This window comes from Emydura macquarii, unplaced genomic scaffold (assembly GCF_026122565.2).
Source record: "Emydura macquarii macquarii isolate MOO-44397 ecotype Brisbane River unplaced genomic scaffold, CSIRO-AGI_Emac_v2 contig_295, whole genome shotgun sequence".
In the NCBI taxonomy this organism is placed as follows: domain Eukaryota; kingdom Metazoa; phylum Chordata; order Testudines; family Chelidae; genus Emydura; species Emydura macquarii.
Window position 1 is genome coordinate 1,213,311 of NW_027130432.1, and position 20,703 is coordinate 1,234,013.

General features: G+C 42.4%; 2 protein-coding genes across 3 annotated transcripts in view; both read right to left on the minus strand.

Moving 5' to 3' along the window:
- The window catches only part of NETO2 (neuropilin and tolloid like 2), a 50,181-nt gene extending 41,862 nt beyond the window's left edge, over positions 1-8,319 (minus strand). The window contains exon 1 of the mRNA XM_067550465.1: positions 7,902-8,319. Within this exon, the coding sequence (XP_067406566.1) occupies positions 7,902-7,938 (37 nt within the window). The 5' untranslated portion in view covers positions 7,939-8,319. The remainder of the gene's footprint in view (positions 1-7,901) is intronic.
- A 7,472-nt stretch (positions 8,320-15,791) lies between these two features.
- The window catches only part of ITFG1 (integrin alpha FG-GAP repeat containing 1), a 196,656-nt gene continuing 191,744 nt past the window's right edge, over positions 15,792-20,703 (minus strand). For both annotated transcript variants that reach the window (XM_067550493.1, XM_067550483.1), the window contains one exon: positions 15,792-17,131. In XM_067550493.1, coding sequence (XP_067406594.1) covers positions 17,072-17,131 — 60 coding nt within the window. In that variant the 3' untranslated portion in view covers positions 15,792-17,071. The remainder of the gene's footprint in view (positions 17,132-20,703) is intronic.

Genomic DNA, 20,703 nt, shown 5'->3' on the forward strand with positions numbered 1-20,703 from the left:
TGACACGCTGTAACCCATATACAGCTTTAGAGTGTGATGTGTGTATTATTCATGTTCATCCTTATAGTGTAACTGTGTATTGTCTAATGCAAAGTATGTCATGTAAGGTGTTTTTGGAATGCTCATGACATACTGAACATTATTGTTACAGTAACATATATCCTGCAGTGTCTGTCTAGATAGATGGATGGATTAGATAGATATGAAACTCTAGTATGCAATATTCCCAAATGTGTCTCTCACATGGCTTGAATAGATCCAGACAAACACAATGCTGAGGATTCAGGCATGTCTACAGGAACAATGAACTGGCCTGAGCACCTGATAAGGTGATGCTCATTTGGCTCAAGTGGAGGAACTCATGCCCATTGAGGGACATGGCCGATCACCTGACCCCAGGGGGTGACTGTGGAAACTTGTTAAAAGGCAGAGACATCTTTGTCTCTTGAGATCTCCCTTGGAATCCATCTTCTAAGCCCGCTCAAAGACACTGACAGACTGCCCACAGAGCGTAGGCGAGGGTAGAAGGGGAGGCTGGCTGCAGGAGTCAACTCAGTCAGCCTGTGGGGTAAGCGAAAACCAGAGACTAAAACGCTACCGAAATATTTTTTAATTTAGTATGCAATTTATCATTTAATTGTGATCAATCCTTGATTTATATTAATCTGATTTATAATCATTTAAGTTTATTGATTACAGCAAGATTTTATTTGTTTGTTTTATCTAAAGCCGTGCATGTAGATTGAGTGTACAGACTGCATTTAGAGTGACAAAGCTGGTGCATAACACTTTTTTTGATAAATTGACGGACTAATGTAATGAACTTGCAGGGTGCAGTGCACAGCACTGAACTCTGTAAGATGGCAGTTCCCAGGGTTGCATCTGGGACTGGGGGTGTTTGCTAGGGGGTCAATCCCATGAGCAGCTGGCCAGAAGCGCTCCTTCACTAGGTCAGGGATGACTACTCGCAGAAGGCTGGGCGTGGGCCGACCCAGGATTGGGTGGTTCACACAGCAAAGCAGAGTAAGTTGAGGCCCAGGAATGAGGGATTGGGGTGACACAGCTACACACCAGTCCAGATTGCAGGGGGGAACCTCACAAGTTGTTAATATAGTGAGGACATTTGCTGTATAGCATCCCTTCTCCTTCCTACCTCCTCTCTTCTCCTCCACCACATAGTAGTTCCTAGAGACCCTAACCATCATCCAAGTCCCATGGTGCTAGGCCCTGTACAGCTACTCAGTAAGATGCTTCCAACCCTGGAGAGCTCATAGTCTAAATAGACAAGAGTGCAGGAGAAAGGAAACAGATATACTGTGGAGTTTGATGAACCGACATCCTAAACAGGGGGTCATCTCTTCTCCTTTCAGAAAACTGGTCTGCACACAAATGATCTGTTTCAGGGTGGGTCTAGCTCATGAAACTGACAAGTGGTAACATCAGGGGCAATGAGAATTCCCACTCCAATGTTGTCTATTGCTGGCACTCACTAGTAGATCAAAGTAATATTGAAACACCCCTGTTAATGTTTTATTAGCCTCTCAACTCTACTGGCCATGATGAAATCAGAGCAAGTTATCAGTTCCACCTCCTCTTAATTACATTGCTTCTTGTGGTTTACATGATGTGCTGTTTCCCCAATTTCTTGTGGTCTCACCAATGTATTGCAGGTAGTTCAATGAGTCCGGCACCACAGAGCGGGCATCTAGAATTTAACCACTGGAGCTACTTATTCATGGGGTTTCTATGGTACACACCTCTATGTGGCAGGAGAAAGAAAGAATATGGTAGTAGTTGAGCAGGTGTGAACCAGGGCAAGATAAGTCCAAGCTGGCTTGTAAATCACTCCTGCCCAGAGCCTACTAATCAAAGTTGTAGGACTAGTTTTTTGCACTACAAAAGCTGTACAGCAGAAGCAAGCTTCATCAGCTCAGAAAGCGACTAGCACCTTTCCAAAATACAAACTTTGGCAAGAAAAAGGCATGACAGTGAGATGTCTGAATGCACCCTGAGTTTTGTACACACGTTGAAATTACACATCATTCCAGCGGTTTCCAGGATGATTCCTCTCAAGACTGCTAGAGAGGCAAGCTGGAGCTCAAAGCTCAGCACTGCAAACAAGTTAACTGGTTTCAGGGAGTAAATACAGTTCTCCTAACCTCCTTTCCTCAGAACTAGTGGCAAATCAAGCCATGCCTAAATGGATAGGCTAATCCACATTCTAAGGGTGACCTCCAGTTTTCCCTCAAGAGGTCCAGCAAAATTTCTGACTCCCTCCTCCCCTAGAAGTACACAAACAACTGTAGAGTGCCTTGCTGTTTCAGTCAGTCCAGGCCCTGTTTATCCTTGACACATCCCTGGGTACATATGCAAGCCTAGACTTCGATGGAAGGAGAAACCATTCAGCTTCCAAACATGGAATTTCCTTTATGAATGCATTTTTGTTCATTGTTTCTTCAGTCTGCCTGTGGCAGGGGGCTGCCAAGAAGGCTGCATGTATACAATACGCTGGCAAGTGGCCCCCCCAAAGTTACTTGATAAAATTCTGTCGCCAAATTAAAGGGATGTCGTTGTGGTCTCTATGCTGTTGACAGAATTTACCTGCTCTCTGGCTATTGCTAGTATGTACTTACCAGAGATTACTTATCTCTGGGACTCCTAAAAATACTTTTGAACAGCATAGTTTTGACTTACGATATAAATCAGAAATACAGCAGATTGTACCAAATGACATATTTAAAGACTAACAGGGGCTTGGAGGAAGACACCTTTCTGTTCCCTCCTATTTGCATCCTCAGACTTTATTTTTTTACTATCAATTTAGTCAGTATATTTTTCAGGGGGAAAAATACCCCAACACATTTCCAGCGAAGTCCATATGAATACATTTATTTAGCAAGTGCTGTTACCTCCAACCTTGTTTGGAAACACAAAAGTTATCTAAATGGAAAAATGAATTATTTTTCCCGGTCCCTAGCCCCTCCTCCCCTTGAGCAGACACTAGTCCTCGTTTTTCCCCCCATGGGCAAAGGAGGGAATTTTTGTCACAGGCACTTATTAAAACATTGGTGCCCCCCCCAGCCACATATAAGAACATGGTCTGTACTAATAACCAGGAAATGGAGTGGAGCATAGAACTAGTAAAATAAATGGGGAAAATCTTCACAAAAAATGTAGTTGCTGTTTTTTGTTAAAAAATTTCTTTATTTTACCATTTCCAATAAACTAGTCTTCAGATCTTAGGATATGAGTAGCTCCGGTAATACACTGAGACAGACTGCTTGGCTTACATGGTATTCTACCTAACTCTCCGAATGCTTAGAGGAGCAAATTGTTGGGAAGTTACACGCCTCCAGGCAGAGCAGCAGCAAGCCCATTTATAAGGCTCTCATCCCCATAGTATCAAGGGCACCATCCATAAAGAGAGCATGTTTTGTTCCACGATGATCATAAGGAAATGACACATTCAGTTCAGGTTAAGTTAAGTTATTCTGTAAATAAGGTTTCAATTTCAGGAACAATTATACAGTTTTCAGTAATAACTACTCCCCAAAAGAGCACTCTCTTCCACTGAACTCGCCATGCAATTGTTATAGGTGAATACCAGACAGATGAAATGAGAAGCTGCATTTAAAAAAAAAAAAAAAAAAAAAAATCCTTCTGTAAAGTCTCTCTCCATAAAATAAATTGGGGAAAAGAGAGACATAAGAGTTAAGTTTAAGGAGTTAAGTGATTATTTTGATTACCTATTTCAAAATCTCCCTTAGCATCAATATCAAGTTATTCTCAGTTCTCATTACAATTGTGCAACACTGTGTGCCACACACTGAACTTTCTATAAATATAAAAATATTCATACAAGTTTTGATGTAAGATTTTTAAGAAGTGCCTGTGCAGTCTTAGGGAAATTAGAAAGTCAAACAAACCTTTAATTAAGTTAAACTATACCCATCTCATTCTTTTAAGTTTGTAAATGTGTTAATAACAGGAGTGCAAAAAGCATATTACCAAGCACATGTGGTACAAATAAAGCTGCTTTTGCAACCCAATCCCCAATCCTGTAATTCATTCACATGTGAAACCTCTTGCCCAACTCAATGGGAGCTGCTTGGTACTCAGCATTTTTAAGTGTTGCTGCTGAAGTCATATGCAGTTCCCATTTTTAAAGTTAACAATAAAATTCTTGTAACTCGACTGCCCTCCTTCTGAAATTTCCTTCATTTAACTTCATTGGGAGTTTGTAGCTCTTACTTTGGTTTATAATTGGACAAAAAACAGCCTCAACAACCTCTATTTTTTCCAATATTTTCTCCACTTAACTTCAGCTTCATTGGGGCACTGTAGAACCTTTTGAATCTGAAAACAGCAAGGTGGGATTACCAGCATGAAAACAGAATAAAGCATTAATCAGTTTATGAGAAATTAGCTACTAAAAATGATGCCAGAATAAAAATGAGGGGCTGGGGAGAATGGCAATGTTTATCATACTGGTATGATTTTAAGGTCCATGTTCTTGCAACATGCCAGAGATGGAACTAAATACTGTACATCACTGGAAAGCTGGGAATGCTCATTTTCCAGAGGTACAAGTATTTATTTTTAGCTTTGCTGTGTGAGAGATACCAGACCAGAAATCTTCCACTGATTCTTCAGGCTAGCATTGTTTTTTCCACATTACTCAGATTTAAATTTAGCAAGTGTAATTATCAATTCCTAATTTTGTCAGTATTTAGGGGGTTTACTTGAGGGTTTTGTTTGCAGGGACTGGAAAGGGGAGAGGAAAAGACAAATGCACAGACTGGACAAGAGAACAAAGCCACACTTAATCTGCTTCATTTCACTGAAAAGAAGGTGATGCAATAAAGATAGCTATATTTAGTTACAAGTTCTAAGGATGAAGGAAGCATGACTTCAATTATACAAAGAGGCCTACATCTCCCTCTTGAGAAATTCAAAAAAGAGTTGTAATATGCTATTTTAGAGAGTTTCCTACACTTGACAAGCTATGTTCCAAGTACTGCATGTCAATTGAAATGGCTATGGCAGAGCATTTGAAGATCTCATTGAGATATGGGGAGGGGAAAGCATGTCACTTTCTCAGGCAAGTATATAGGGTCTCAGATAAAAATTTGATTGGGAAATGGAGTTTGGCTGCTCTCACAGAAGTAATGTGCATCACTAAGAAAACAGATGCATTGGCTGGGCTCTACTTCAGCAATGCGTGCAGTGGTCAAAATGTTGGTACCGTCCTACTCCACCATTTCTTCCAATAAATACTGGCTATCACTTGGTGGAGCAGGGTGTGAGCAAATTAATACCAGATGCCTCAGCATGCATAATAAGAACCTTCAAATCTTTTGCTCAGTATTGTGAGAGGTGGCAATAAAAATCAGATTTGGTGGTTTACATCAGTCTGCATTATGGATAGCGAAGGAAGTCCATACAGTTGCTCTGAGCAATCAGAATAGGAGAAAAACTACAAACTGAATGATGGTCCTAATTCTGCCCTCAGATTTGCAACCCAAAATACGTTTCTCATGGCTGACAGCAAAACGTGTGGGCATGTCACAATGCCAAAAACAGAAGAGCAAAATGTTCCTAAAGAGAAAGTGTATTGCTGTGGCAATCAAATATATGATGGGAGATACTAGTGATTAACATATGATCAAAGCAGGATTTTTCCTCAATTTCAACAGGAAGTTTGCTTAAAAAAAAAAATATGTCAGGAAAGCCCAGGAGTATCAGCAATGCAAGTAAATATCTTGCAAGCTTCTAAGATCCCTTACAACATGCAACTTAAAATATTGAAGATATAATTTTAAAAGTAAAATATTATGAACAGTTTTCAAATTAAATTATGTGCCTGTTTATAGGGGTACCTCATTTTTACTTTGTATTATTAGATCTAATAATCTGGCTATAGAAAGATTTCTTATGGAGAGGACAGAAGAGAGCACATGATGTCAAGTAATCAGAGGCTATTTCTAGAGTCAGGGATGAATGGTGTATTTAGAATTAAGAGCTCACTAACATTTCAATTCTTTGTGCAATGTAATTATTTTAACTAACCATATTCAAGTCACAGACAGCAAATAAAAACCCTTGCAAAAGAAACTGAAAAGGTCTTAAGAACGTCTTCTAACACAATCTACTGGAGACTGAAGTGTGGTTACAGAAGATCTAAGGAATGTCTGTATGTCTAGGGAGACAGCTTACACCCACACATACAAATATACAGTAAGCACACCTACTCTACATCCAGGATTAATTGCACTTGGGGGAAATGTAATTCAAGAAGCATTTATGCCAACTGTATTTTATTACCACAACTGTCTTTTAAAGGCTGTTTTAAAAAAAAAAAAAGTCACTGAAACAAGGATTTTAGATAGACAACAAAGGAAATTAAGGCATGCTCAAACAGCAGAAGAAGGTTAATGTCTTTAAAGAAAATACATCACAAAACAGGATATTTGTAATAAATGTTTACTTCTCATTTACTTCCCCCTTCATCTAGGTATTTATTTAAATTTAGTTTGCCAAAACAGCTCTGTAGGAAATATAGGAAAATGGACTGCATATGAAATGGAAGCGTTTGGGGTTAAAATAGACATCTTTACAACTTTCATACCATAGGAGGTCATCACTACACAACAGACACTGCTTTCCACCTGCACTATCTGCCTCTGTGTTTTACACTGTTTCAAGCAAGCAAACATTCCTAACCAGTATTTCCTAACAGAATGTTTGATCATTTAAACAAAGGATCAAAGAATCCCCAATGGTTCAAATCAGCTATTGCTATAGAAGATTGCTACAGGAGATAGAGAATGTTGCAAATTATCTGTGAGGCACAAAGTTAACTGCCAGATCTGGCTTCATATAAAATAAGCCGTCCTTCCCATTGTCGAGGTATAAGTCATGCTATCAGAGACAATGAGATGCTCAGATAAAGAGCCTAGTCCTAATCCTTTACCTCTGAACATGGAGGAGTAAAACCAAAGCAAAGGTGGATCACCAGGCAGGCTGGACTGGGTAGTTTGTGACTCTCTCTGTATTGATTTTGCATTACTTGTGCTAAAACCAAATCTTGTTCTGCCTAACAAGAATGATAAATTCCTGATCACAGCTACACATCATGTTGGAGTGTAAAGAGCAGCAGGAAGAGTTCAGTGTGAAAAGGAGGAATATGGAATTCTTGATTTTCCTCAGAGCCATACTGTGCATTTCAGTAGTCACTGTTACCATGACCCTCTCCCCTCGCCCCCTTACTCAGGAGAATAAAAGGCAGCCAGCAGCTGGCAGGTCTTCTGAATGTGTCCAGAGGACGGGTGGCCCCTTGCCTTCTCATACAGCCACATGTTCTGAAGTGGTCACACATCTGGGGCATCCAAGCTGCGACAGAGTTGCCCGATTTTCAGAGCTGCTGAGCGCCCATAGCCGCCCCTGGCTTCAGGCGGAGCTGTCGGCACTCAACACCAGGCTCTGGTGTCTCTCTCCGGGCACCCAACAGCAACAGCCACTGCGCAAGGGGCGCCCTGAGCGCCCAGCTCTCCGCCCACCTGCTGGGTCAGGATGAAGCCCCAGGCCCAGCGCGTTTCCCCGCTCCGAGCGCAGGCAGCTGGACACCCGGATTAACCAGACTCCCGGGCACGGACCCGCGCCTGGAGCAGGATCCCGCTCTAGATCCCGGACCCCGCTCCCGAAAGGACGAGCAGAGCTGCACAGCGCACAGCCCGCGCCCGGGCGGTGGCGCAGCTGCGGCCACCCGGCCCCGGTTCAGCTTCGCGGGCATTGACAAGTTCCCGCCGACGGGAACCCAGGCCTAGAGCCCGGTTCCGACCGGGCAGCGCCGCCTCCTCCCCGGCCCCGCGCGGGGTAAGAGCGGGGCGCTGGGCTCCTACCTTCCAGCAGCACCGAGCAGACTTTGCACAGAGCCATCGTCTCTCCCGCGCGGGGGCGGCACGTCCCTGCCGCTCCTGACCCAGGACCGAGCGCCGGGGGGCAGCGAGTCAGAGGCGAGGCATAGCCAGGTCCGCGCAAAACCGGGGGCGCCCAGGCGCGGCGGCGGAGCTACTGGTGCAGCTGGGCGGGTTCAGGACTCCCCCTTGGCCATGGCCGGCACCCCGGGCTCAGGGGAGCCGCCCCTGCATCGCCCAGGGGAGCAGGCACCCCGCTTGGAGCGGGCTCAGCCAAACCCCTTCGCTTCTGCCGCGCTCAGTCCCATTAGCGGGGGGCGTGGGTGGGTAGCTGCCCGCTCCGGCTCTGCCGCCCAAGGTGTAGCACGGCCGGGGAGCGCTGCTCCCTCACAGAGCCGGTGGCTCCCAGCTCCGCTCGGCTAATGCAGCTGCTGCTCACTGAAGCTCTTTTAAGAGGGGGGGGCGGGGTTGTTCTCCGGAATGAGCCGCTTGTACGCATGTGTCCTCCTTCCCCCACGCCACCCCCCGTAGCCTGGCCAGCCAGCGCCGCCGGCGGGTGAACTGGGCCGCTCCGCTGCCAGTCCGCCCGCTGGCGTCGGGGTAGGGGCCGACCCGCACACGGCTGAGGAGAGGAGGGCGGCGGGCGGGGCCGAGGGGAGGACGAGGAGAGACTTTCCGGGGGCCCGCCCTCATAGGTGCCGCCAGCCCTGCCGCCAGACCCAGGGGTTTCCCCTTCCCTAGAGAAGGGCCCGGGGAAGCCGTTCTCCGTCCGCGGCAGCGGGCCGTGCCCCAAGCAGACGGGGAGGGGAGAACGCGCTGTGCCCGCTAGGGCAGGGTCAAGTCCAGCCCGGCGTGAGGCCGGCGCCTGCTTTTCTCCCCTAGGCGACGTGCGAGCTCCGTTCCGGGTGAAGCAGGAGCCTCCCGTCCCCAGCCCCGTCCCCCGCGTTAGGCATTGCCCGCGGGCGCCCGGCTCCATTGTGCTGCCTGCAGTGCCGGCGCCGAGAAGAGCCCCTCGCGCACCGTTGTCTGACGGGAGTGACAGCTAAAATGGAGCTATTACTTGACACGAAGTTAATAACAAAGGCGCACTTAGCCGGCTGTCTGGCCCTGCTCCCTCTCTCGGGTGATCCATCACATCGGGTTAGCTTGCGAGGGGAGATGTTCGGGAGGGGAGGAGAAGGATCAGCAGGGAAGGGCTGATTCTTTTCAGGGGAGCAGGGAGGCGAGCGATGCGGTGCGGGGGAAGGCGCTTTCATCGAAGCGAGGAAAGGCAGGCAGGCTCGAGTCTCCCTCAGCTGAGCGGGGAAATTGTGGGTGGTAGACTCAACCCCTGGCAAGCAGAGACCTGACCCGTGTCCCAAAACTTTGCTTTGTTTAGTGATCATAATGAACTCATTTCTCCGTTTCAGGCTTGTAGTGCTGAGCATTTGTCAACTAATGATGGAGACGTGAAATGAATGGCACATAGAGTGTTTCCACTCTAACCACAGCTCGGAGCATGGGCACAGTTTGAAGGGTTAGATTAGTAACAGGCTGTAAGCACTCTAATATTATGCTTGCAAGTGCTTTCTCAGGTGAGAAGCTGTACTGCATATGTACATTCATTTAGTCTTTTTTTCTTCAAATGTCAGAAGTGAAATGAATTGGGGTGATTCAACCTAGTTCATAGTAGATGTTTGCCTTCATTCCAAAAGTACCCCACTATTTGCTGTGGTTTGACAGCCCTTGGTCAGGTTCCCCAACTAGTGGAATAACATGTATCAGGTCACAGACATGTATGTGGAGAAGTTTGCCTTCAAAATATGCCAGTTACTGCAAGTTTTCTTTAGCTTTCATGAGCATAACATATCCTCACTTTCCACCAGCCTGGCTGCTAGATTCTAACTCCAGAGGTTCACGCTATTGCTACTTGTCCCTGTAAATTTGCTTCTTTATTTGTGCCATATCAGATGAAAGGTGATATGGTGATGTGTATGTCATGTTTAAGATTAGAATCTGATCCCATTTAGTAAAAACAAAAACAGCACTATCAAAACTGTGTAGTGCAGTACTTATATCTTTTTTCCCAGTAGCAGCCCATCTTGTAGTGTGTAGTGCTGCAATTCTGAACTTCAAAGTAGTCAATACCACTTTACATTGGTTCCTTCCCACATTTCATCTGTCAGAGTTTCAGTACCTTATGCAGCAATTTGGAACTGATTTCACAGAGCTAATACATCTACCAAACCGCTTGTAAATTAGATGGGATGCTTGCAGCTGTTGTATTTTAAATATATTTTGTACATAGTTGCTCACTAGAAACATATAAGATTTAAGTCTTACAGATGTTCTGTTGTTTTTCTGATGTGTTTCAATTAGTTCAATGTTTTATTAGAAGGTTAGCAGTCCCTGTTATAAAAGGTCAGAGCCTTGCTTCAGAATATCAGATAAATGCTTCAATATGTTTTAGTCAACCTGATTCTGTCAGTTATAGCTAGTTAAGCAGGAAGGGCTGGAACAGTAATATATTGGTTGACAAGTCAGAAATAATACAGAAGTGCTTACAAAGTGGTGGAAGTGCAGTAGGTGGCACTCTTCCCTCTGATCTGTAGTGCTCCTCTGTCCAGCATAGAGGTGAGGGTCACTGTACTATGGGAGGGCCTATCTGCTGAGATTTAAAACTATAATCTTGTTGGTTTCTGGTCTTTAAAGATTCCATAGCCATGTTATGGGAATAGGGTTGTTAAACTTGGTGCACTGACCAAATTTCAAATCACATAATTATACTCTGCTTACTCAAATTTTCCTTGCAATTTTAATGCGATATATTAATCACAGTACATGATAATCAGTGGTGCCGACTGGATGGGGTTGGGAGTGAAAGCACGTGCTCCTCCAGATTTTTTGCATTTGTTCAAAGTTTCATAGGCAGCAGAGCCAGAGGGGCCATAGCCCTACCACTTGCAAGTAATGACTTCATATTAAATCAGTACAGCTGCTGCTGGAGAGATCAAAAGTATTGTTTTGACTGCATGGTCACAATGCCACTGAAATTTGACCTTGCCACCCCTCCATCCAGACAGAGAGGTGGCCGAGCCAAATTTCAATGAGTGGCATTTTGGTGCACAAGGTCGCAGTGCCACGCAAATTTGGCTTGGCCACCCCTCTGTCCACAGGGTGGGCTAGGTCAAACAATATTGTAACCTGGTGCGTGGATAGTCTTTTTCTGTAGGATGGAGCATGTGCAGGGGAGTCTTTCTAGAACTTGTCTCCTAGTGGCATTAGCTCCTGCACTGTGTGGATAAGAGAGAGGGGAGACTTCCAAGGTGAGACGACCTGAGATAACTGTAAAAGGAGGGAGGGACAAGTGGGGATCAGAATGGGGTCCCTACTGGGAGGTGGGCAGGGACTGGAATTCTCCCCTTCCCAAGAAATATTTGAATTTGCACCACTTGTGATGATTAGTATGCAGTGTTTTCTATGCATTGTTTAATAGCTATTGCATTTCAGCAGTGGATGAAATGATTCCTACATATCCATCTTTAGTACTATTGTACAGAGTGGTGATGTGTGGCTTTAAGTTTTACAATGCAATGTCACTGTAAAAATGGCCCCTTCTTATTCAGCAGATCTGCTTTCTGTGTGTCTGCTGACTTCAGTGATAACGTATTTACTGTGTTAACCTTGGAGAACTCACACAGCTACAAGAGAATATGGATTCTATTCCTGTTTGTGCATTAACAAGATTTTCATGCAATTTACAACCACAGGTCTAAAAATCTGACTATCCCATTGAACAGGTCTAAGTGAAGCCAGAGTTTTGTGGGATTGCATTGATGTAACTTCAGCAATGGGTTGCACAGGTATAACAAAATGAAATTTGGCTTGCAGAATCTTTGTTACTGGTGTTGATGCACAAGAAGTAAAGAAACCAGCTTGATTCTCCATCTCAGGTTGAGTTTGCACTTAGGAAAACATGTTTGTCAGCTGTCTTGAAATAGCTAGTGATTAAAAAAATAAAATAAAACACCCCATGCATTACGTAGCTGAACCTAGAACTGTGAAGTACAGACCCTCAAATGGCCAACTCAATGCAAACCTGAATTTGTTTTTGGCACTACAGTGATGGATGCGCTAAGGCTATTTAAACTTAGTCTGGAAGTCACTAGACAAACATGACATCCCAACCCCTCACACTGCCACTTTATATTTATTACAGCAGAACCCTATGTTGTAGTGAATTTGTAGAACTTCTCATCCCGTGATTAAAGGTGCTATACATGTGCAATGTACTAGAGCTGACGTCTGCAAACACTTACACATTTACTTACATTTTTGCATGTAAGAAGTGCCATTGAAGCTAATGGGACTACTCATGTTTGTAAAATTAAGTGCAGGCAGAAGCATTTGCAGGACCAGAGACTAATGAAACTGTTGCAGCAGCAGCTGCTGCTGAGCTACAGTACAAGGCTGTCTTGCTTTCCATTATTATAACTGATTATGTGCCTCCTCCCTTCCAAATGCCCCTGCCTTAAAAATCACCAAGAGAATTCCTCTGTTTCAAATTTAGGTCATGTTGGGGGTGGAGTTCTGCTTTGTTGTTTTTGTAACAGTGTTTGAAATAATGTCAGAGGCATCTTGCCTAGGAGACAACTGCCTGTTTATGTTATAAATCAAATATTCTATAGCCAGTGGACAATTTTTTTAACCACATTTGAGGTGCTTAGAATATTGTTTTTAATGTTAGATGCATACAAAACTAGGTTTTAATCATAGAGTGTTAGATAGGAGTTGGGAACTTGCTTAGAGATGCAGCACTATTTTGTCTGGTGTGACAAATTGCCCACTCTGCTATGGTGGATCCTGCACTTGCTCACGTGTGGTGGGTCAGCGCACCACCTGTTGCCAGTCTCTGGATGTTGGTGCCTCTGTAGTGCACAGTGAGGGGGAAGGGATCTGGGCCCACCCTCTACTCTGGGCACCAGTCCAGGGGCCCTATGAATAGCAACTATGTGCTACTGACACTGCTCACAGCTGAATTTCTTTCCCCTGGGTTATTTCCCTCTCTCTGTTCTCTTGTACCTTTCTTGTGGCTCTTGGTCTGGTTGACCACAACACTCCTCCGCACTACTGCCAATTCTAGCTGGGCCTTAATTGGTCTCAGGTGCTCCTAATTAACCTGTAGTAACCCCTGCTTAGTTTGTAGGGAACAAGGCCCAGAACATTCTGGGACTTGTATATCTCCCGTCTATGACCCTCCTCTCGTGGGCCAGCCTCTGCTCCACCCTGACCCCGCGGCCTGCTGGGGCCATCAGTTGGCTGCTTCTTCACGGAGCTGTGAGCACGGGTGTGCACCTGGCGCGGTTCACCCCCTCACCTGCCCCTTTTGCAGCACAAGGGAGACCCTGAAGCACATCTATCTCGAGTGCGCCAGGTTGCAGCCCGTTCCGGCTCCTCCAGAACCTCCTGCTGAGGTTCTAGCTGCACTTTTCCCCACATTTGTTTTTATATGCACACCCTGTCCGTGGCCCCACAGTCACAGGACCTCCTCGTCAACCTCCTCTTAGCCCTGGCCATCTATAACACCAGCGAGAGAAGGTTAGCTGGAGGGCACCCTGCAGCTGTGGGGCCTATTTCCGCTCTTCCATCCGTTCACGTATCCGGGCAGAGTTCCTCTGGGCAGCGTCTGCTGGCTCTCGACACCTTCCAAGAGCAGTGAGTGTCTGGGGTTCTCTGCTCGGTGTCCCGTTCCGTTTCCCTCCGTTTGACCCTCACGCCCCTTCCTGTTTTTTCATTAGTTGTCCCACAAAATCAGTTGAGTCCTGGGTCTAGTGGCTCCTCCCCTTATGTTGGGGAAGGGGTCTTTAGCAGTGGGTTGGCTGGGGGGGCCACCTACTTCCCAGCCTACAAATAGAAATTACCCTCCTGCTGCTGTCTGGCCCTGCTGTCTCACATTGGGCTTGTCTGATAAACTATAAATGGTTAGTTGAAGTTCTTAGTGAGATATAGCCCCCAAACATGAGATGCTGGAAAACACAAGGGCCTCTATCATAATGTAAACATTTACTTTCATGTTGCAAAAGTTATTCCGTGTAGAGTTAGGAACCTAACTATTTAGCAAACTTCCCAAGTCTCATAGAGGACTCTGGCAATCCTTAGAAAGTTTGCCAGGCAGTTGGCTGAGTTGCAAGTGCCCAAACATACCCATTTACATACCCTCTCTCACACAAAGCTTTACAGGATCATTACTCCTTGCCTACATCTCTCTTATGGTTAATACTTCAAAAACACATAGCCAGAACTGTGCCCGAGAACCAACAAATACTGAGACTTGTTAGAGACCAAGAATCTCTTACTTTCTGTTTTACATTGCTTGAGCTGAGTCCATGTTTCTTTATGGTTAAATGGTAGTCCACAGAAAGACATATACTTTTCCAGGTCTGAAGTTAAACATTCCCTCTCTCCTCAGTAAAATGTCATGTGTCACTGATTACAGGTGTCAGACACAGAATGAGACCAGCTCCTTCTCCACCCAGCTCTTGAAATTTGGGCAATAACACAGAAACAAAGGCAAGTGTATGGGGGGATCATGTGTACTTAACACCATACTTGGTACTGGAGACAGCTATTTATGATCCCACGTATAAAACTAATACTTGTGGTTAATATTTTTTAAGTGACATGAAAATTGTATTAGTTCAGCATCTTAAATTTATAGCCCTAATGAGAAAAAAATGTAGAGAAGAACGGAGATTGACAGTGGTACAGTCACTGAACCAGTATAGTGGTTTTTCTTAATTTTAGATGTCTCATCGCTGTAGACCTCTTTAAACCATTATAAAAAAGTCTTTTACCCAAAAACCCCACCACCTAAAGGGAAAATGGGGTAGCAGGCATAATTAGTTGTTGGGGAGAAAATAACTGTGCAGTTCCTGTCTGGAAGATGAGAACAATAAAGACAGATGGTTGTTGAAATAAATATCAGTCAGTTGGTTAGTTGACAGGGTTTCTGAATAGGTGAGATTTCACATTGAAGAAGCATCCAAATAGCATTACTCACCATATTGTGTGCTGTATATGTGTTCTGAAAGTTTATATAGTTAGAACAAGTTCTCACCGCCCAATTACTGTGAAGAACACTTGGAAGTACACATTCTAATTACAGTCACATCCTTGAGTTTGCTGTTAGTGATGGCAATCTTGCTGAAAATTTTTATTTTTGACACCTGCAGTATAGAAAGCCTAAGTCAGGTTCTAAACATATCTTATTGTATCTTAATGTTTAACAATAAAACAGTATTTAGTGCTTATAATGTACGTTCATTATAGGCAATGTTGTGTGCTACGACTGTAGAATCTGTTGCATAAGTAACTTTTATTACAAAAGCTTCTAGCCATCCATTTACAAAGAAAACTTTAAAAACATAGTCTGGGTATAAACTGATGCAATGTTGGATTATTGAGTGTGCAAAATATCCTGAAACAAAAGCTATGAGAGGCATAGAACTGACCCATTCAATTCAATGGGGATGTTCACTCAAACTGACCAGTACCCCTGGGAGATATCTAATTATCGCTCTCTCTCACATACACACACAGAGTTCTCCTTCTCTTGTACGAGCAGCTCATTTTTAAGTGTCACGACAGCGAAAGAATTAAATTGTACTAACCATGATTTCCGATGCACATAATCAGTTTAGCTTACCGTCCCTGCTTTCCTCTTCTGGTCCTCTATTAACAGCTCAATGTTAATAGGTAAATGCAGTGTCAGAGGTCAAAGGGTGACGACAGGTTATGGGGCAGTGACCATTCACACAGTGAAATAGATAAATGAGGGTATGAGAAGATAGCACCAACAATAACATATAACAGTTTGCACTTAAGCAACAAAGATGCTTTGATTTAATAAACATTTATTACGAATGCACATTAACAGATTTAAATACACAGTGAATCATGTAAATGCAAACCATTGTAAGAACAAAGGAAAATTGTATTACATAAAACAAAAGCATGATTGTTTTCAGGGAATCTGTATATTACCATTACTGCAGTCTAATCTGTATGATGGAAAGCTATTGACATTTTGCGTATACAGAGCTGAGTTTCTCTTCAGACATAATCATCACACTCTTCCTATGGAATTAGGGGTCAGTACCACAACATGTCCTAATGTAAGGAGTTTACATCAAGGATTTAATATGAATTATAGAATACCTCAGCCCTTAATCATGAATGGGCTTTGGGGTGGAAACAGGCAGGCCAAACACAGGACTCAATCCCAGTCTCCATTATGGTTTTTTCTTTAGGCTTCCCTCCAAGAAAATCAAATTCCATTCACAGTCTTGATGGCCATTTGTTTTCATAATTAAAGTATAGTCACATGATGTGCATCAGCACCCAAGCAAAATTCTTCTGATCACACCCATTCTAGGCAGGCATAATTTGTTATGATGATTAATTTCTGTATAAATCATTAGGGTTTTTGTTTTTTAAATTTGAATGCTTCATGCCCAGAACTAATATACATCAATAATACAGATGTCTGATGACTGGTTATTTGGCTATTATTAGCTTTATAGATTTGTTTGAGTCTCTCAGTTAATAAATTCTCACCTAACTATTGCATGTAAGGATTAAAACAAGGGAAAAGAGATCCAGACACTTTAGATCAAACACCCGTAGAGTACAGTCATAGTAATTGATGTAGAATGTCTCATCTGACAATCTGCTTGAGGTTCATTTACAGAAATGTAATTTATATTGCAGAAATGTGTAAATGATAAGACCAATTCAAGTGGCACTAAAGGATTCTGCTCACTCAAATACTAAGTTTATTTACATGTGACTTCTTTTTCATCAAATAGTGTACTGGAAGAAGTGGCAGTGTGTAAACACAGGAATACATGCACTACGAACCCTTACTAAAAAAAATAAATTTACAGCATTGTTAAATAAAGGCCAATAACTGCCAGTATATACAAACTGTTTACTGAAAGGCCATATGAGACATTCAGGTCTGATTTTAGTACTTTGCAAATAAATACCAAAGAATGCAACATTTACAAATAACACACTAACAATATCCCACCTCCCCCAATCTCCTCTTCCAACTCGGAATTTAGTATTTTGATTAAACAAATGATTAGCAGCCCTTTCATATATCTGAAGGCATGTCACATAGCATCAAAATGGAACCGATGGGCTTCTTGTCGTTTCTCTCTGTCATCTGCTTTCTGAAAAATAAACCATAATACTTTATAGAATACAAGAGACAGTACAGCACATACCTTTCATTTTAACAGAAAATTAGTTGTCAAATGTCAGAGAATGGCTGGTTTTTCCAACTCTGTCATTCAACATAAGACAAAAACTTGCTACATGCCTCAACAATTAATACTTAATAGGTGTCAGTTTATAATACCAATAATCTGCTCAAATTTGCTGCTGCAGTTAATGATCAGCTGTTTTGGTATTAATGACCCAATGCTTTGGGTTATTCTAATAAATGTTTTTTTTCAAGGACTATTGCTTAAGTAGTTAAATTGAAAAATGCTTCTTAGTGCGCTTTTATGTCATCTGCATTGTAAAAGTAAATAAATATTATGATGAATGGTGAATTGGCTCTGAAGCAACCATAAATGGCCCCAGCTCTGTTGTAATTTAAGAACTAGTTTCTCTTAAAATTACTGTTAACAGAAAATTAAGACAAATTTGGCAAAAAGAATGGTAAGGTTGTAGCAATTAAACCAAGGCTGAAAAACTGGTGCTCGATTTTGTTTGTGGGCATGTGCATATGTATAAAAAGTGAACTCCTGGGAAGGTAAATACATTTCTTTCCTTATTTGGGTGCTATACACGCAGCGTGACTGGCATGTGTATGTTTGGATGAATAAGGAGAATATTCACTTGAATCTATTATACCTGTATGGTCTCTAGTTATATGTAGTAATTGTCCATGTATTTTATTCCCTCTCACCAATCCAGAATATCTTGCCTATGCACTTTTTCCCAGGGTTTACTAATGTCGGACGAACTTTACTGGGAACTAAGATTAGCCGTATGTAAGAAATAAACTATGTTTGTCTGCAGCTATAGAGTCCTAATAGCATTTCTAACATGCATGAGCAGGCAATGAATCTGTCAATTTATCTGACTTGCAAAATTCTTCCTGCTTGCTACTTGAGGCTAATCGTTTTTTTTAAAGAGCAAGTAAAATATTATTATTGTCTGTCACCATCATGACCTAAGCATGTGCCTGAGCTGGTAACCTTTTACAACAATTTTACTAGGTATCGATGAATATATCTACCTCATTTCTATAACAAAAGCTGGGTTGTGGGAAACATGACAGCATCTGTTGTGTCTCTATTCCAAAGATTTCCTTGTCACAGACCACACCAGAGTACAATGGGGCACCCTGTTGGATTGTGTTCTACTGGATTTTGCTACGTTAGTCTTCTGTGACATCCTTACAGTTCTCAGTGAAGTTAAAGCCCCTTCACTTTAAAAACATTTCCATGGATTTGTATTCCCTCTTTCACGCATTCTGAAAGTGTTAAAGACTATTTCTAACTTGACAATAATATTTAATAATACTGATTGTTTACACAGACAGCACTTTAAAACTTAACAGATTAACCATCAGACCATTCCTGTGAGGTATTATATTCATCATACAGATGGGGAAACCAAAGCAGAGTGTCTGAGTGACTTGCTCAAAGATCACACAGCAGGCAAAGGAAGGATTAGAACTCAGGAGTTCCAGGGTCCTTGCTCATCCTACCACACTATACTGCCTTAAGATTTACACATCTTCACACTGATTATTCTTCCAGCATTCTTTAGTTAATTTCTCATATGACATATAAAAGGTAAAATCATCCACAACAACTCACATGAGAGCAAGGCATTGGTTTATGTATCCAAATTTTCCAAGAATTGTAAAAGAGCCAGAAGCTGTGCCTGAATGCTGGATTTATTATTTAGATAATTGAGTTTGAATACATGGTCATCTGCCAGCTAACTTTTATAGACAATGTGCTCCCTCTGACTACATAGCTGAGGAGGCTAAGGTACATGGCTTTTTCCAGACAGTGTATGAAATGTATTGCTATTAGGAGATAAGTAAAATACCATTTCTTCAAAAAGATTATATTAATAACTGGTGATTCTGAGGTCTTCCCCTATTTTTCAGTACTTTAGGTACTGAGGGTGTTTGGACTGGGAAGATAGCAACATCCAGGCAGAGCAATTTTTTGACAGGGAGACTGCTGGCAGTGGCAGTGAAGTCGAGTTGGGAGCACAAGGTTAGGAGCCAGAATTTCTTGAGTTTTAACCCCAACCATGCCACTGACACACTTTGGGGCTTTGCTCACTTAACTCCTGTGTCTCAGTTTCCTCTTTTGTAAACTGGGATAATGCTGACTTACGGTGTTGTGAGGATTAACTGTTTATACAGTGCTTTGAAAATATAAAGTACTAGCGTATTAAATCCCCATGCAAACATTTGTACCAACTTTGAGTGATATCTAAGATCAGGATCTAGTGCTCAGAACATGACTCATCCTGTCTTGCCTATGCATTTATTTACTTAGGTTTATATAAGACTCACAAGTCATGCATTATATGCACTGTGTGCCCATTACGTAAATTAAAATATACAATACAGTCTTTTATATGAAATACCATATAAAAGATTGCTTTACCTATCTAGTGTAGATAAATACTCACCGGAAAATATCATTACGATAAAAAATAAACCCAGATGCTTCCAACCTCCAGCCCACTCTCCCAAAATCATGGGGAAAAAAGATGGGCTTTGCAGCATGCCTAGAAAGTTGACAGATCTGTGCTGTAGTATACTTGGAGGAGCACAGATGGAAAAGAAACAACTACTTGGGCATCAAGAAGCCCCAAATCTGCTAATACGCTTAAGCTATGCATGTGCTACAAACAGCAATCACATTCCCTCAAACAACTCTTACAAGTACTCCAAACCTACCAGCTTTCTCTCAATTTTTCCTAGATTAAGTTGCAGACAATTAACCCTCATCCAAGCCCCAAATTCATATATTCATTCTTCTGCTCCTGTCGGGTAAGACGCGATACAGACAGAGTTAGGACTCTGTCAGTGCACAGCACCTCGACACAATAGAACAGGTTAAGGATAGAGTCAGCCTAAACTTTGTAGTTCCTTGCTTTTGTCAGTTTGAGTTCCAATCTCATATTACTTGTCAAATTGTCATATTGTCAAATTCTACAAAATGTTAACAGAAAACGATACTTGGACATACAACTTATTAGCATGAAGTGTGCGTGAAACATATCTGAATGTTTAATGGGCCCATTTATTTCACTCACACTATCAGGCATACGAAGTGTAAAATGCAGTAATTTTATTTGACAGCTGTGATTATGGTTTGGCTAGGTAGCAGCACTTATTGGCTATGCTGGCAGTTGAATATAATTGTGAACTCAGAGTAGTTAAGAAAAATGGGAACGCTTTTCTTTTGCAACATGAAAGAACCTTGGCAAAATGCTTCTTCTAATCAATGAATTTCTATACACTGTAGTGTATTTCAGATATATACAGCAAAACAGTCAATATGTCTATGGTAAAATTCCACACTGTTTTAAATGTTAATGTCAATATAGTCAGTGAAGGTACAGAATGACAAGGGATGTTTTCCTTCTCTCTGAACTACCAGCAGAACTGAAGAAGAGTAAGCTGGGGGTTTACATTTCATTTTATTTCCATATTCATGTTATTCCTTTAAATTCTGATCAAAGGCTGAGAGTGAAAGAT